Here is a 16,731-nt window from a genome sequence, read left to right as displayed (position 1 = left end):
TTACTACGTCAACATTTTTCAACCGTTTCGAAAAATTCCAACACCGACCTATTCATATCATCTAGTTTTTCCCAAAATTCCTAGGAAATTTCTATTCAAATGAATGGACGTACTCATCCAATGTCCTAAATTCTCAAAATGTTGCGCTTATTTTTACCCGATTCCGACCTTTCAACCATCAACCCACACAGTTCTTCACATATATCGAACACAAACACGTTTATCCTTTCCCAAAAATCCAGATTTTCCCAGAATTTCTGGTAATTTTCTCCCAATTGACAACGAATAGGAAATAAACAATCGACTGCACATCCCACATTTCTCGTCCGATTTGAACCGGTCCAACATCCACACACTCCACTCACCCTGGACATTCGAACCAGCATGTTTGCCGGTTTCGAAAATTCCCTGATTACACGGAATTACCAGGAATTTCACCCCACTCACACTGGACATTCAAGCATTTCAGTTCCGCTCACGCGTAATAGCGGTGGTTCATGGGGCATTCACACGCAATTCCCATTCCATGTAAGTTTCTTATAGTGCTCATATCATTTAGACCGAGTCAAAAACATCTGATAACGCTTTAGATTTATGGAATGTAAAAAAGACGCCACAAACGGCAAAGACGGTCTGTTAACACTAATCACCGAGTCCTGAACGTTACATTCCAATTATCATCTCTCGCTGTTTTTTAACCGCAACCTTTCATGTTGGGTTTCTCTCTCGTATTTATCGCCGAGGGTCGTAGAAGCAAAGGGTGAAACGTCCTCAGAGTGCATGAGTGATCACAGAGCTGGAGATCAAACGTTTGCGAGCTGCTCACGGAAAGCATGCAGGTACAATCCCCTATCACACAAACAACGCTAGACTTTGGCAGTCAAGTATGGACGTAAAAGCAGGTTATTGTTGTGTGCACATATTCAAATTTGTACTTGTTTGCAATCTTTCCCCCTAATATGAGATAAAGTGTTTTTATGCGCACCATCAAGCTGGCTTTTTTTTTATCCTCCAGCGCCGACTAATTCCGCTCCATTTCGTCACTCACGGATGCCTTTTTAATTTCCCGGAATAAAGCATGATGGATGATCACGGGATGATGTGCGACGTCACGGTGAGATGATACACAATGCAAATGACGACTCGACGGATGGGGGCCGTAAAGCAGGGGCGGCACACTCGACTCGTACTCCTAAACAACAAAAAGAAAAGGAACTCTATATCGAGCAAAGTTTTGTTGACATTTGACAATCTTACGGCGTAGCTGACGGGCGGAGTCATGTGATAACAGACGGACCATTTCGACCAATTCGGCGATGGAGCTGGGACATCTTGACTGCGATTGTTGCCAACGGTGCCAACACCACCTGTTCCGAGAAAAAACAGGAGACAATCAATTGGCTGTGAATTGTCATTAGAACGAAACATGGCCATTAAAAAAGTGTGTGCTGCTTTGCATTCTATTTATTTTTATGGTCAAGTAGTGGAATGGAGCACACAGCGTATCAAGCAGAGGTGTGGACTCGAGTCACATGACTTGGACTCGAGTCAGACTCGAGTCATGAATTTGATGACTTTAGACTCGACTTGACAAAATGTAAAAAGACTTGCAACTCGACTTAGACTTTAACATCAATGACTTGTGACTTCACTTGGACTTGAGCCTTTTGAATTGACATGACTTGACATGACTTGCTACTTTCCCCAAAACCCAAAGATGAAAAAGTTATTCGGGAGCGCTCCGTATTTTTCATTGTGTACTTGTCCATCAGCGTTGCGTGTGTCAGCTGGTGTGCTCTCAGTACAACAGCCAATCAAATTAGATCTACTTTGTTTTCATCACACAGCATTCATCCAATCAAATTGCAGGACAACCAACGAAGAAGACATGTCCAAACCACACGCCAGTGAACAAAAAATGATACCTAAAATAATTTTGTTTGGGTATAAAAATTACGAGGTGGTCAACACAAAACGGTTTGCAGTATGCAACACATGCGGTTCGAAAATTACTGATGGAGAGGCAACAACTTCCAACTTCGTCCGGCATTTGAAGTTGCACAAAGAACGGTAAGTTTTGAATGTAAGATAACGTTTATTGGCTAAGTAACGTGACTTTTATTTGCTGTGTAGTTAAATCAGTGAGGCTGTAAACTCACTGCTAACGTTATAACGTTATTGCAAACACGGGAATCTGTTGCAGTTCACTACCTTATTCATACTTTTTGTTCAGGGATTTTTTTTAAGCAGGGTTACGTTAGTCAATATATCACACGTAACGTTAGACGGCGGTCAGCAGCACCGCGTATTTTAGCCACCTAAAAAAAGACAAAAATAGTCAAATAAAGGTCAGTTAAAATGTATACTATATTATGAATATGTGTACCGTTTTAGCTAGCTTTCTGACATACTGTTGGTTGTTTACCTCAGTGGTCCCCAACCACCGGGCCGCGGCCCGGTACTGGTCCGTGGATCGATTGGTATCGGGCCGCACAAGAAATAATTTTTTTTTTTTCTTTTTTTAATTAAATCAAGATAAAAAACACAAGATACACTTACAAGTAGTGCATCAACCCAAAACAACTCTCTCCCCTTTTGTTCTGGGCATTGAACATGAAGACTCTTCCTTCACTGTTCCGAGTGGCCATGAGAGTCTTGGCAGTGCCTGCCTCCAGTGCTCCAGTGGAGCGAGTTTTCAGCCATGGTGGCATCATACTACGCCCCCATCGTGCACAAATGACTGACAGACTCTTGGCTAATTTGGTCTTTGACATATAAAAAGTACAACTTTCTTGTTATGTTCGCGTATATGTCATGTTTTTTCAATGTTAACACTTTTGTACAAATAAGTACATTTGCACTTTATTTTTCAATGTGTTTGTTCTGTAAAGGAATGAGTTAATGTTTAAAATGACTGGTTAATAGTGCTATTATAAAGTGCAATGTCAGCACAATTTTCTTTCCTGCAATTTAAAATGCACTTGTTTTAATAAATAAATACAGCGTTTGAAAAGCATACACAAGCTGTGTTAATATATTAGTCTGTGGTTAAAAGGACTTGAAAGGACTCGAAACTCAAAATGCAGGACTTAGGACTTGACTTGAGACTTTCCAGTCTTGACTTTGGACTTGACTCGGGGCTTGCCTGTCTTGACTCGGGACTTGACTCGGACTTGAGGGCAAAGACTTGAGACTTACTTGTGACTTGCAAAACAATGACTTGGTCCCACCTCTGGTATCAAGTATGCATTTCTTACAAACCCCGTTTCCATATGAGTGTCATGTCTGTGTAATCATGTTTTGTTTTAAGTCATGTTTTGTTTAGTTATTGGACTCTTTAGTTTCTGGCTTTTCACTCCCTTGTCTTGTTTCCATGATTACCCATTAGTTTCACCTGTTCCACTCTTGTGCACTCTTGTTTGTCACCATAGCAACCCATTAGTTTTCACCTGTCACGTCACGCACCTGTTTCACGTCTTGAGTCACGCACCTGTTTTCGTTAATCATGTCTGTAGTATTTAAGTTCATTGTTTTTCAGTTTGTCTTTCTGGTGACATCCCCACATTTATGCTCTGCACATTTCTGACTCTTTTTTCATGTCCATCGTTCACTACTGCTCCTTTTTGTCCATGCCAAGTAAGTTTTGTTTATTATTGCCACAGTTAGTGTTTTTTGTTGTTCATAGTTTTTGCCTTTGTGCAAGTATTTGTTTTCATAGCCAAGTTGTTTCTCCGCCACTGTGCGCGCTTTTCGTTTGTACTCTTTCTTTTGTCCTTTACTAGTGTAAAAAATAAATTATGTACTCTCATTGCCGTCTCGCCCGAGCCAACTTTCCGTTGCCTTCTAGAAAAACTAAACCCCAGGACCAAGTCATGACAATGAGTTGGGAAATTGTGTTAGATGTAAATATAAACGGAATACAATGATTTGCAAATCCTTTTCAACCCATATTCAGTTGAATATGCTACAAAGACAACATATTTCATGTTCAAACTCATAAACTTTATTTTTTTCTTTGCAAATAATCATTAACTTAGAATTTCATGGCTGCAACACGTGCCAAAGTAGTTGGGAAAGGGCATGTTCACCACTGTGTTACATGGCCTTTCCTTTTAACAACACTCAGTAAACGTTTGGGAACTGAGGAGACACATTTTTGATGCTTCTCAGGTGGAATTCTTTCCCATTCTTGCTTGATGTACAGCTTAAGTTGTTCAACAGTCCGGGGGTCTCCGTTGTGCTATTTTAGGCTTCATAATGCACCAATGGGAGACAGGTCTGGACTACAGGCAGGCCAGTCTAGTACCCGCACTCTTTTACTATGAAGCCACGTTGATGTAACACATAGCTTGGCATTGTCTTGCTGAAATAAGCAGGGGCGTCCATGGTAACGTTGCTTGGATGGCAACATATGTTGCTCCAAAACCTGTATGTACCTTTCAGCATTAATGGCGCCTTCACAGACGTGTAAGTTACCCATGTCTTGGGCACTAATACACCCCCATGCCATCACACATGCTGGCTTTTCCACTTTGCGCCTATAACAATCCGGATGGTTCTTTCCCTCTTTGGTCCGGAGGACACGACGTCCACAGTTTCCAAAAACAATTTGAAATGTGGACTCGTCAGACCACAGAACACTTTTCCACTTTGTATCAGTCCATCTTAGATGAGCTCGGGCCCAGCGAAGCCGACGGCGTTTCTGGGTGTTGTTGATAAACGGTTTTCGCCTTGCATAGGAGAGTTTTAACTTGCACTTACAGATGTAGCGACCAACTGTAGTTACTGACAGTGGGTTTCTGAAGTGTTCCTGAGCCCATGTGGTGATATCCTTTACACACTGATGTCGCTTGTTGATGCAGTACAGCCTGAGGGATGGAAGGTCACGGGCTTAGCTGCTTACGTGCAGTGATTTCTCCAGATTCTCTGAACCCTTTGATGATATCACAGACCGTAGATGGTGAAAAACAATGCCAAGCAATGTGTTACATCAACGTGGTTTCATAGTAAAAGAGTGCGGGTACTAGACTGGCCTGCCTGTAGTCCAGACCTGTCTCCCATTGAAAATGTGTGAAGCCTAAAATAGCACAACGGAGACCCCCGGACTGTTGAACAACTTAAGCTGTACATCAAGCAAGAATGGGAAAGAATTCCACCTGAATTCCACCTTTGGTGCTTGTGACTTTACGTGAAGCTGACCACGGCATAAATTGACATTCGACATACAAAGAACTCGGCCGTCTGAACTACCAATTGTTTGTAGCCCGAGCCCTAACAATGGAAGCAAGTTTTTATATCGCACTGCTGATCCTCTTTTTTTTTTATCAGCGAACGCGTAATTTTTTGATCAAATGGTTCCACTCTTTTTTAACAAACAGAACACAGCAAGTGATGGTCAACAGAACACTGTCAGACACCAAACACTGCAACACAGGCGTCCCACAGGGTTGCGTTGTATCACCAACACTGTTTACATTGTACATCGATGATTGTAGGACTGTGCACCCTAACAATTATATGGTGAAATTTGCAGACGATACCGTGCTCCTAAGCCTTCTACACAAGGATACGGACCCCTCTGTGTACCAAGACGAGATAGACCTATTTATTAGGTGGTGTGACACTAACCATCTTATTTTAAATGTGACCAAGACACAGGAAATGGTTTTGGATCCGAGGAAAGTGACTGACCATGAGCCAGTGGTCATCAAAAATCAGGAAATCACCCAGGTATCCTCATATAAATATTTAGGGGTTCATATTGATAATCTTCTCTGCTGGAAGACACATATTGACAAACTGTGCAATAGACTGCAACAGAGGCTATATTTTTTGCGAAGATTAAGATTGTACGGCGTAAGCAGCCACATCATGATGATTTTCTACCGTGCCATTGTAGAGAGCATCATTAGATACGGGATCACCTCATGGTTTGGCAACCTAACCGTTAAGCTAAAAAGCAAACTGGCCGGCATGCATAAAACGGCAATGAAAATCGTAGGGAGGAAAGAATATGAGCCTATACAGAGCATCTATGAGCAGGCAGTTAGGAAAAAAGCTAAGAAAATTATTTCCAACTCACAACACCCACTCTTTCCTGAATATGGAACCCTGCCATCAGGGAGAAGACTCCGGGTCCCACTATGCAAATCTAACCGCCTTAAATTATCATTTGTCCCAGCCTCCATTAAGCTGACCAACAATGTGCAATAGAATTTTAATACATAGGTTAGCACTTTTTTAGCACATAGCACTTTAGCACATAGCACTTTAGAACTAAGCACTTTAGCACACAGCACTTTATCCATGAGCTCTAGTGCAATGCACATTGGTACTTTATCTTTATCTCCACACTGTAGATTTTATGCCTACATCAAAGTGCCACCTATGTCTATCAAGCTCCATGTTGTGATGTTTAAATCTTAGTTGTATGGTTGTGGTTGTGTCTGTGCTTGTGTTTTTGTTCTGTTGTTTTTGGGTATGTTAAGAAAGCAATGATGCACTGTGCCCAAGACAAATTTCCCCGCGGGGACAATAAAGTTGAACCTTGAACCTTGAACCTTGAGAAGCTTCAAAAATGTGTCTCCTCAGTTCCCAAACGTTTACTGAGTGTTGTTCAAAGGAAAGGCCATGTAACACAGTGGTGAACATGCCCTTTCCCAACTACTTTGGCACATGTTGCAGCCATGAAATTCTAAGTTAATTATAATTTGCAAAAAAAATAAATAAAGTTTATGAGTTTGAACATCAAATATGTTGTCTTTGTAGTGCATTCAACTGAATATGGGTTGAAAAGGATTTGCAAATCATTGTATTCCGTTTATATTTACATCTAACACAATTTCCCAACTCATATGATAATGGGGTTTGTACAACAATTGTTAGCCACTTTTAAGCAAATATTGATTTGCATTCAAGCAAAACATTAAAAAAATGTTTACGGATGACTTTGACAGTAAAATTGCTCTGGTGTCAAAAATGTGGGGGTCTTTTTAAAGTTGGTTTATATTACGCAGGCAGGTTATAACCTGTGGTTAATCATGATTAATCCAGATCCAAAAGTGTGATTAATTAAGTTAAGTTAAAGTACCCCCTACATTAACTGGATATAATCAGACCTTTTAGGCGCAGGTGCCTTCATTTCATGGCTCTATTATTCGGAGCAATGCTGTGTTTTCTCACCTGCGCATCTTGAAAAATGTCTTCTTTCTCGTAGCTGTCAAGATGGATGTGAACTGTGGCCCCGTCGCCGCACGTGCCGCTGAGTCTGTAGATGATCCGAGAACCGTCGGAAAAGATTATCCGCAGACCCTGCGGAGGAAATGCGTTCTTGAATGGAATACAATCTCTGTATAATAGAGGATGTAGTAAATATATACCGTATTTTCCGCACTATAAGGCGCACCTAAAAACCACAATTTTTCTCAAAAGCTGACAGTGCGCCTTATAACCCGGTGCGCTTTATTACGATTCATTTTCATAAAGTTTCGGTCTCGCAACTTCGGTAAACAGCCGCCATCTTTTTTCCCGGTAGAACAGGAAGCGCTTCTTCTTCTACGCAAGCAACCGCCAAGGTAAGCACCCGCCCCCATAGAACAGGAAGCGCTTTAAGCAACCACCCGCCCCCGGAAGAAGAAGAAAAAACGCGCGGATATCACCGTACGTTTCATTTCCTGTTTACATCTGTAAAGACCACAAAATGGCTCCTACTACGCGACAAGGATCCGGTTCATAAAAAGACGCAATCTCTCCATCCGCACACGGATTACTACCGTATTTCACAGCAACTGATATTCCTGTGAACCGCACTGTGGAACGGGAGCACGTACGGTGAATATTCGCACCACAGGGAATGAGAAGTCATCCTTCACTGTGGTTCTAGCTTGCCATGCTAACTTCCACCCATGGTGATATTCAAAAGGAAGACCTTGCCAAAAGAGACCTTTCCAGCCGGCGTCATCATAAAAGCTAACTCGAAGGGATGGATGGATGAAGAAAAGATGAGCGAGTGGTTAAGGGAAGTTTACGCGAAGAGGCCGGGTGGCTTTTTTCACACAGCTCCGAAGGCGAACACACCTTCACTAAGACGGGCAGACAGCGCCGGACGACATACGCCAACATTTGCCAGTGGATCGTAAATGCCTGGGCAGATATTTCGGTCACAACTGTGGTCCGAGCTTTCCGGAAGGCAGGATTCACAGAACTGCTGCACAACAACAGCGACACTGAATCCGATGACTTCGACGAGACGGAGCCGGCCATTTTTGGATCCCACGCTTGCGCAACTTTTCAATTCGGACACCGAAGACGAAGAATTCGAAGGATTTACGAATGAAGAATAACTTCAGAAGGTGAGCGCTATGTTTATTTTGTGTGTTGTGACATTAACGTTCGAGCAACATTATGTTGCTATTTATTGCTCTACACCATTTTGAATTTTACTATGTTTGTGATTGCACATTTGCGTACATTTTGGGACAGAGTTGTTAGAACGCTGGTTTTCAATATATTATTAAAGTTTGACTGAACTATCTGACTGTTTTTTTGACATTCACTTTAGCGCAGCGTTTTTTTGACATTCACTTTAGCGCAGCGTAGGCGCGGCTTATAGTCCGGGGCGGCTTATTGGTGGACAAAATTATGAAATATGTAATTCATAGAAGGTGCGGCTAATAATCCGGTGCGCCTTATAGTGCGGAAAATACGGACAAAATTATGAAATATGTAATTCATAGAAGGTGCGGCTAATAATCCGGTGCGCCTTATAGTGCGGAAAATACGGTATGTTGATCACTAGATAGATTCAACTGGTGGCCCGGGGGCCACATCCCAATGACACTGTACCGGCCCCTGAGTTCAGTTTAAAACTCCGGGGACAAACATTTGTACACTAGTGTGCTCCTGTGAGGAACTTGGACCACTGTAAACACATTCAAAGATCCTTGCATTGACATTTGAACCTTGCAAGCAAACATAGAACACTTGGGGTCCAAACTTGTGATTTTCATAATTGAGGTGTTCCTCAAGGAGCCCTTTTAAGTCCTCTCCTTTTTGACAATAACATTCTGTTTTCTGTAATATGATTTATGTAGCTAAGGTAGTTTGTTTACTTCAGATGCAGTCAGGAGTCATTTGTTCAAATTCTTGAGTCACCGTATTTTTCGGACTACAAGGCGCACTTAAAATCCTTTCATTTTTCTCAAAAATCGACAGTGCGCCTTATAGCCCGGTGCGCCTAATGTGCGGAATAATTCTGGTTGTGCTTACCGACCTCGAAGCAATTTTATTTGGCACATGGTGTAATGGTAAGTGTGACCTGGTCGATGGCAGTCACACAAAAGAGATACGTGTAGACTGCAATGTGGCGCCAGGAAACAACACCAAAACTTGAGATGTTCCATTGAAAATATAGAACATTAAAAATGTGTCAAAATGTTTTCGTACGACTTTGGTAAACTATGAAGCCGCACCGCTTGATGAAGTGAATTAAATTTGTATAGCGCTTTTCTCTAGTGCATAGGGTCCTTAAAAACAGGAGGGCAAAACAAATAGACCAAAATCAGTTAAGTTAAATATAAAGTACCAATGATTGTCACACACACACTAGGTGTGGCGAAATTATTCTCTGCATTCGACCCATCACCCTTGTTCACCCCCTGGGAGGTGAGGGGAGCAGTGAGCAGCAGCGGTGGCCGCGCCCGGGAATCATTTTTTTGGTGATTTAACCCCCAATTCCAACCCTTGATGCTGAGTGCCAAGCACGGAGGTAATGGCTCCCATTTTTATAGTCTTTGGTATGACTCGGCCGGGGTTTGAACTCACAACCTACCAATCACAGGGTGGACACTCTAACCACTAGGCCACTGAGCAGGTGGACGTTGGTTCTAACAAAATAAGTTTAATGGGTGAAGGGATACATCCGTCCCCCAGCCCCTTAGCTTTATTGAAATGTGGTCCCTAAAATATATATATATATATATATATATATATATATATATATATATATATATATATATATATAAGAAATACTTGACTTTCAATTAATTCTAGCTATATATATATATATATATTTATTTATTTATATATTTATTTATATATATATATATATATATATATATATATATATATATATATGTATATATAAATAAAAGAAATACTTGAATTTCAGTGTTCATTCATTTACACATATACACACACATAGCACTCATCTACTCATTGTTGAGTTAAGGGTTGAATTGTCCATTCTTGTTCTATTCTCTGTCACTATTTTGGGATTGGCAAGTATGCACACAGCCAGTCCAACACAAAACAAACTAGTCCCCGCCCGCACTCACGCTACCGCTCCCTCTCTTCTCTCGCCCACACACTCACTGACGTCACTCACCTCACATGCTCACCTATTAAAGGGCCACACACACACACACACACACACACACACATACACTACTCTCATAACAGCTTGTAAGTTCCAAGCCGCAGCTGCGATTGGACCTGGATAGCCTCCGGGAAGAAGTAGTGGACTACCAAGTGCTTGGCACTGAAGATCTTCCTCGGGAAGCAAAGATTGACCGGTTTTGGGCCATGCTAGGGAGAGATGGAAGATTCCAGACTCTAATGCATTTGATGAAAGCACTTTTGTGCGTGCCACACAGCAATGCATCATCAGAGAGGGTGTTCAGCATGGTTAGAAAGATAGTGACAGAGAATAGAACAAGGATGGACAATTCAACCCTTAACTCAACAATGAGTAGATGAGTGTTATGTGTGTGTATATGTGTAAATAAATGAACACTGAAATTCAAGTATTTCTTTTATTTATACATACATATATATATAATAAAATAAATATATATATATAGCTAGAATTCATTGAAAGTCAAGTATTTCTTATATATATATATATATATATATATATATATATATATATATATATATATATATATATATATATATATATATATATATATATATATATGAAATAGTCATACTTGCCAACCCTCCCGAATTTTCCGGGAGACTCCCGAAATTCAGTGCTTCTCCCGAAAACCTCCCGGGACAAATATTCTCCCCCAAATCTCCCGATTTTCAGCCGGAGCTGGTACCCACCACCACGAAAAGAATACCTACCGGAATCAATAAAAGGCTATCGATGCTGTCATCTAGCAAAGCTGAATTTGACCAAGCAACCCCCCCGTACCAAAAAGCCCTTGATGAAAGCGGATACAATTTCACCCTCACCTATGAACCCACGCCAGGAAACCAGCCAAAAAAGAACAGAAAACGGAACGACATCATCTGGTACAACCCCCCATACAGCAAAAACGTCTCAACAAACATTGGACACAAATTCCTCAATCTGATTGACAAACACTTTCCCAAAGACAACATCCTAAGAAAAGTATTCAACAAGAACAACATTAAATTGAGCTACAGCTGCATGAACAATATACGACAAATCATCTCAAACCACAACAAAACAATTGCAAATGAGCCGTCGGCCCTCAGACAGAGCGACTCCAAAACCAACAAAGGATGTAATTGTCGAAAGAAACCTGATTGCCCTCTCAACGGGGGGTGCTTACAAACATCAGTTGTCTACCAATCTAAGGTAATACGCAAGGACATTAACACATCCGACACATATGTAGGATTAACCGAGGGAGAATTCAAAACCAGATGGAACAATCACAAGGCTTCTTTCAGGAACAAAAACCTGCGAAATACCACAGAACTCAGCAAACACATTTGGGACCTCAAAGACAATAATGTTGAATATTCAATAACATGGCAAATTCTTGCATCCAGCACACCTTACAATAGTGGTAATAAAAGATGCAACCTATGCTTGAAAGAGAAACTGTTTATTATTTACCGTCCAGACCTGTCATCCCTCAACAAGCGCAGCGAAATTGTAACAACATGCCGCCATAGACGGAAACACCTCCTAGGCAACACATGAGCCAATCACCACGCCCCTACGCCAGCCTGTACCCACCCACTCTGTGCCCTATACAAACCATGGTATGTGAATGCTCCCATTAAAATCTCCTGATGATTGAGGGTACCCCCCCTCATGAAACAGGCCTGTAGAGATGAAATAGTCTTGTGATTTTTTTCCCCACACATACATATATTGCGCTCTACTACGGTATCGAGCACTATTTTTTTTGGATAACCTTATTAAGACATATATATATATATATATACATATATATATATATATATATATATATATATATATATATATATATATATATATATATATATATATATATATATATATAATGAAATACTTGACTTGGTGAATTCTAGCTGTCAATATACTCCTCCCCTCTTAACCACGCCCCCAACCACGCCCCCCCACCCCAACCCTCCCACCCCCACCCCCACACCTCCCGAAATTGGAGGTCTCAAGGTTGGCAAGTATGGAAATAGTTGACTTGGTGAATTCTAGCTGTAAATATACTCCTCCCCTCTTAACCACGCCCCTAACCACGCCCCGCCCCAGCCCCTCCCCCCACCTCCCGAAATCGGAGGTCTCAAGGTTGGCAAGTATGATGTATGTATCTTTATTTTTTCCTCTCTTGGCTCTATGCAAAGGCGGTCACATTCCCTCCCCTCTCCGTGCCCTGCTTGCCTCTTTGTCTCCTCCTGTCTTGTTTTGCAAGTCTTGTGGTTTCTGTGTCAACATGTGTATAGTGCTTATCGACTATCTAGTTGTTGTTTTTTTCAGTCGAATTCTGTGCCCTCTCCCCCAGAGGAGCCCACTCTGAGATCGACTTTTTTTCCCCAGTGTTTACCTTTTTCCCACCTTTTATGTTCCTGTTCTGTTACCCCGTACAATGTTTGTCTAATCTTGAACGGGTTTGTGGTGAAAATGAAATGTTGCACTTGTGCAATGACAATAAAGAGCATACCATACCATACCACCATACCATTTGGGTTGAACAGTACCTGGTTCCGGGTGATAATGCTGTCGACAGGGTCTGTGTAGTCAAAATTGTCGGCTTTTTCCACGTGGTAGATTTTATCTTCCACTGCAAATCTTTGCTTCACAAAGGACTTGTCTGCAATTAGGAGCTCCAGGTCCTCCATCATTTCACAGGCCGTTTCTATGTCCACGTTCTCGTAGTCATATCTGGACAAGAGAACCACTCAAATCAGCCACATGGGAGTGTGGAGACGCCTCGTGGTTTTAGCCATTAAAGTTCTTTCTTGTTTAATACTTAACAAAAAAAGGTGAAATAACTGAAAACATGTTTTATATTCTAGTTTCAAAGTTTCTTCAAAATAGCCACCCTTTGCTCTGATTACTGCTTTGCACACTCCTGGCATTCTCTCGATGAGCTTCAAGCACACCTGTGAAGTGAAAACCATTTCAGGTGACTACCTCTTGAAGCTCATCGAGAGAATGCCAGGAGTGTGCGAAAGAGTAATCAGAGCAAAGTGCGGCTATTTTGAAGAAATTAGAATATAAAACATGTTTTCAGTTATTTCACACCTTTTTTTGTTAAGTACATAACTCCACATGTGTTCATTCATAGTTTTGATGCCTTCAGTGACAATCTACAATGTAAATAGTCATGAAAACAAAGAAAACGCATTGAATGAGAAGGTGTGTCCATACTTTTGGCCTGTACTGTATATATATATATATATATATATATATATATATATGTATATATATATATATATATATATATATATACATTTGTATATACTATACATATATACATATTTATACATACAGTATATACTGTACATACAAATAAATATATCTACACAAATATATATACATATATACACACATATATACATATATACACAGATACATATATATATATATATATATATAAATATATATATATATACATATATGTGTATATATATATATATATATATATATATATATATATATATATATATATATATATATATATATATATATATATATATATATATACATATATATATATATATACATAAACATATACACACATATATACATATACACATGTATATATACATATATACATACAAGAAGAACATTGTTATGTGCACAATAGAACAATGGCAGTGAATAATGACGACAAAGTCAAGTAAACAGGTGTGGTGAATTATGTCCTTAAAGCAAACGCTACAATATAAGAATTTTGAAGTCATTTTGATAGTAGGCTAATATAGCTAATACAGACACTTATATTCATGTGTTGTCTTCATTATAACACTTATATAAGACTTTTAAAGTCATTTTGATAGTAGGCTAATACAGACACTTACATCATGTGTTGCCTTCATTATAACAGTTATATGAGACTTTTAAAGTCATTTTGATAGTAGGCTAATGTAGACACTTACATCATGTGTTGCCTTCATTATAACACTTATATAAGACTTTTAAAGTAATTTTGATAGTAGGCTAATATAGACACTTACATCATGTGTTGCCTTCATTATAACACTTATATACCGTATTTTCCGCACCATTAGCCGCACCTAAAAACCACAAATTTACTCAAAAGCTGACAGTGCGGCTTTTAACCCGGTGCGCTTTATATATGGATTAATATTAAGATTCATTTTCATAAAGTTTCGATCTCGCAACTTCGGTAAACAGCCGCCATCTTTTTTCCCGGTAGAATAGGAAGTGCTTCTTCTTCTACGCAAGCAACCGCCAAGGTAAGCACCCGCCCCCATAGAACAGGAAGCGCTTCTTCTTCTACTGTAAGCAACCACCCGCCCCCGTAGAAGAAGAAGAAGGGCGCGTATATTACGTTTCATTTCCTTTGTGTGTTTACATCTGTAAAGACCACAAAATGGCTCCTACTAAGCGATAGGGATCCGGTTCATGAAAAGACGCAATCTCTCCATCCGCACACGGACTACTATTTCACAGCAACTGATATTCCTGTGAACCGCACTGTGGATACAACGGGAGCACGTACGGTGAATATTCGCACCACAGGGAATGAGAAGTCATCCTTCACTGTGGTTCTAGCTTGCCATGCTAATGGCCAGAAACTTCCACCCATGGTGATATTCAAAAGGAAGACCTTGCCAAAAGAGACCTTTCCAGCCGGCGTCATCATAAAAGCTAACTCGAAGGGATGGATGAAGAAAAGATGAGCGAGTGGTTAAGGTAAGTTTAAGTTTACGCGAAGAGGCCGGGTGGCTTTTTTCACGCAGCTCTGTCCATGTTGATATACGTATGTTTGTGATTGCACATTTGCGTACATTTTGGGAGTGAACAGAGTTGTTAGAACGCTGGTTTTTAATATATTATTAAAGTTTGACTGACCTATCTGACTGTTTTTTTGACATTCCTTTAGCGCAGTTAGATGCGGCTTATAACACGGGGCGGCTTATAGGTGGACAAAGTTTTGAAATATGCCGTTCATTGAAGGCGCGGCTTTTAACCCAGGGCGCCTTATGGTGCGGAAAATACAGTAAGACTTTTAAAGTCATTTTGATAGTAGGCTAATACAGACACTTACATCATGTGTTGCCTTCATTATAACAGTTATATGAGACTTTTAAAGTCATTTTGATAGTAGGCTAATATAGACACTTACATTATGTGTTGCCTTCATTATAACACTTATATAAGACTTTTAAAGTCATTTTGATAGTAGGCTAATATAGACACTTGCATCATGTGTTGTCTTCATTATAACACTTATATTAGACTTTTAAAGTCATTTTGATAGTAGGCTAGTATAGACACTCCAATCATGTGTTGCCTTCATTATAACTCTAATATAAGACTTTTAAAGTCATTTTGATAGTAGGCTAATATAGACACTTACATCATGTGTTGTCTTCATTATAACACTTATATAAGACTTTTAAAGTCATTTTGATAGTAGGCTAATATAGACACTTACATCATGTGTTGTCTTCATTATAACACTTATATAAGACTTTTAAAGTCATTTTGATAGTAGGCTAATATAGACACTTACATCATGTGTTGTCTTTCTTAGTATGTGATTTCCAGTACATGGCAGTCATACTGAGTAGTTTAGCGATTACTGTCACAGTTTGACCCGACTTATGTAAACGATTTCTCACTTTTGATGAATTGAACGTCTGCAGAGCTGCGTGTTCCATTTTCACCTGGTGAAGTAGTTTCTCCCATATTTGAACCAATGGTCTCTGAGCACATCCTCCAGGCTTTGCCTTCTGGTGGCCAGGATGGACAGCCATGCGAGCGCAGTCCAAAGCCCGTCCTTCTCACGAAGATGGTCCGCACCTAAGAGAAGAAACATGACTTGGCAAAAAGTGGCACGTAGATAATAATTAAGAGCGTAATAAAGTACTCGTTCCAAAGCTTTCATCTCCACACAGAGAGAGCCGACCCGCATCCATGAGGCTTCCAAAGAACGTCCACCCAGGGGGAGTTTCATACAGCTCTATTTTTGATGCCTTGGCTACTCTGTGAGAAAGACAAAAATAGAAGCACACACTTGGAATAAGCGGTAGAAAATGGATGGATGGATGGGTCTTCACTTGTTTAAATAAATTCATTTATTTTTTACTTTGCTTCTTATTACTTTTAGAAATACAATTTTAGAGAAAAAACACAACCTTAAAAATGATTTTAGGATTTTTAAACAAATATACCTTTTTACCTTTGAAATTTCTTCCTCTTCTTTCCTGACAATTTAAATCAATGTTCAAGTAAAAAAATTGTTTTATTATTGTAAAGAATAATAAATATTTTAGCTTCTG

At 40.0% G+C, this 16,731-nt stretch overlaps 1 protein-coding gene across 1 annotated transcript in view; it reads right to left on the bottom strand.

The window, feature by feature from the left end:
- Window positions 1-525: 525 nt before the first annotated feature.
- LOC133607194 (phosphoglucomutase-1-like) overlaps window positions 526-16,731 on the bottom strand; it is a 55,099-nt gene continuing 38,893 nt past the window's right edge. Inside the window, exons 7-12 of the mRNA XM_061961663.2 lie at window positions 16,320-16,435; window positions 16,117-16,252; window positions 12,955-13,138; window positions 7,183-7,311; window positions 1,258-1,367; window positions 526-1,192 (exon numbers count right to left, since the gene is read on the bottom strand). Coding sequence (XP_061817647.1) covers window positions 1,278-1,367; window positions 7,183-7,311; window positions 12,955-13,138; window positions 16,117-16,252; window positions 16,320-16,435 — 655 coding nt within the window. The 3' untranslated portion in view covers window positions 526-1,192; window positions 1,258-1,277. The remainder of the gene's footprint in view (window positions 1,193-1,257; window positions 1,368-7,182; window positions 7,312-12,954; window positions 13,139-16,116; window positions 16,253-16,319; window positions 16,436-16,731) is intronic.

Source organism: Nerophis lumbriciformis, linkage group LG09, assembly GCF_033978685.3.
Source record: "Nerophis lumbriciformis linkage group LG09, RoL_Nlum_v2.1, whole genome shotgun sequence".
Taxonomy (NCBI): Eukaryota; Metazoa; Chordata; class Actinopteri; order Syngnathiformes; family Syngnathidae; genus Nerophis; species Nerophis lumbriciformis.
Note: the sequence above shows the minus strand (reverse complement) of the source record. Positions and strands in the feature narration are given on the sequence as shown.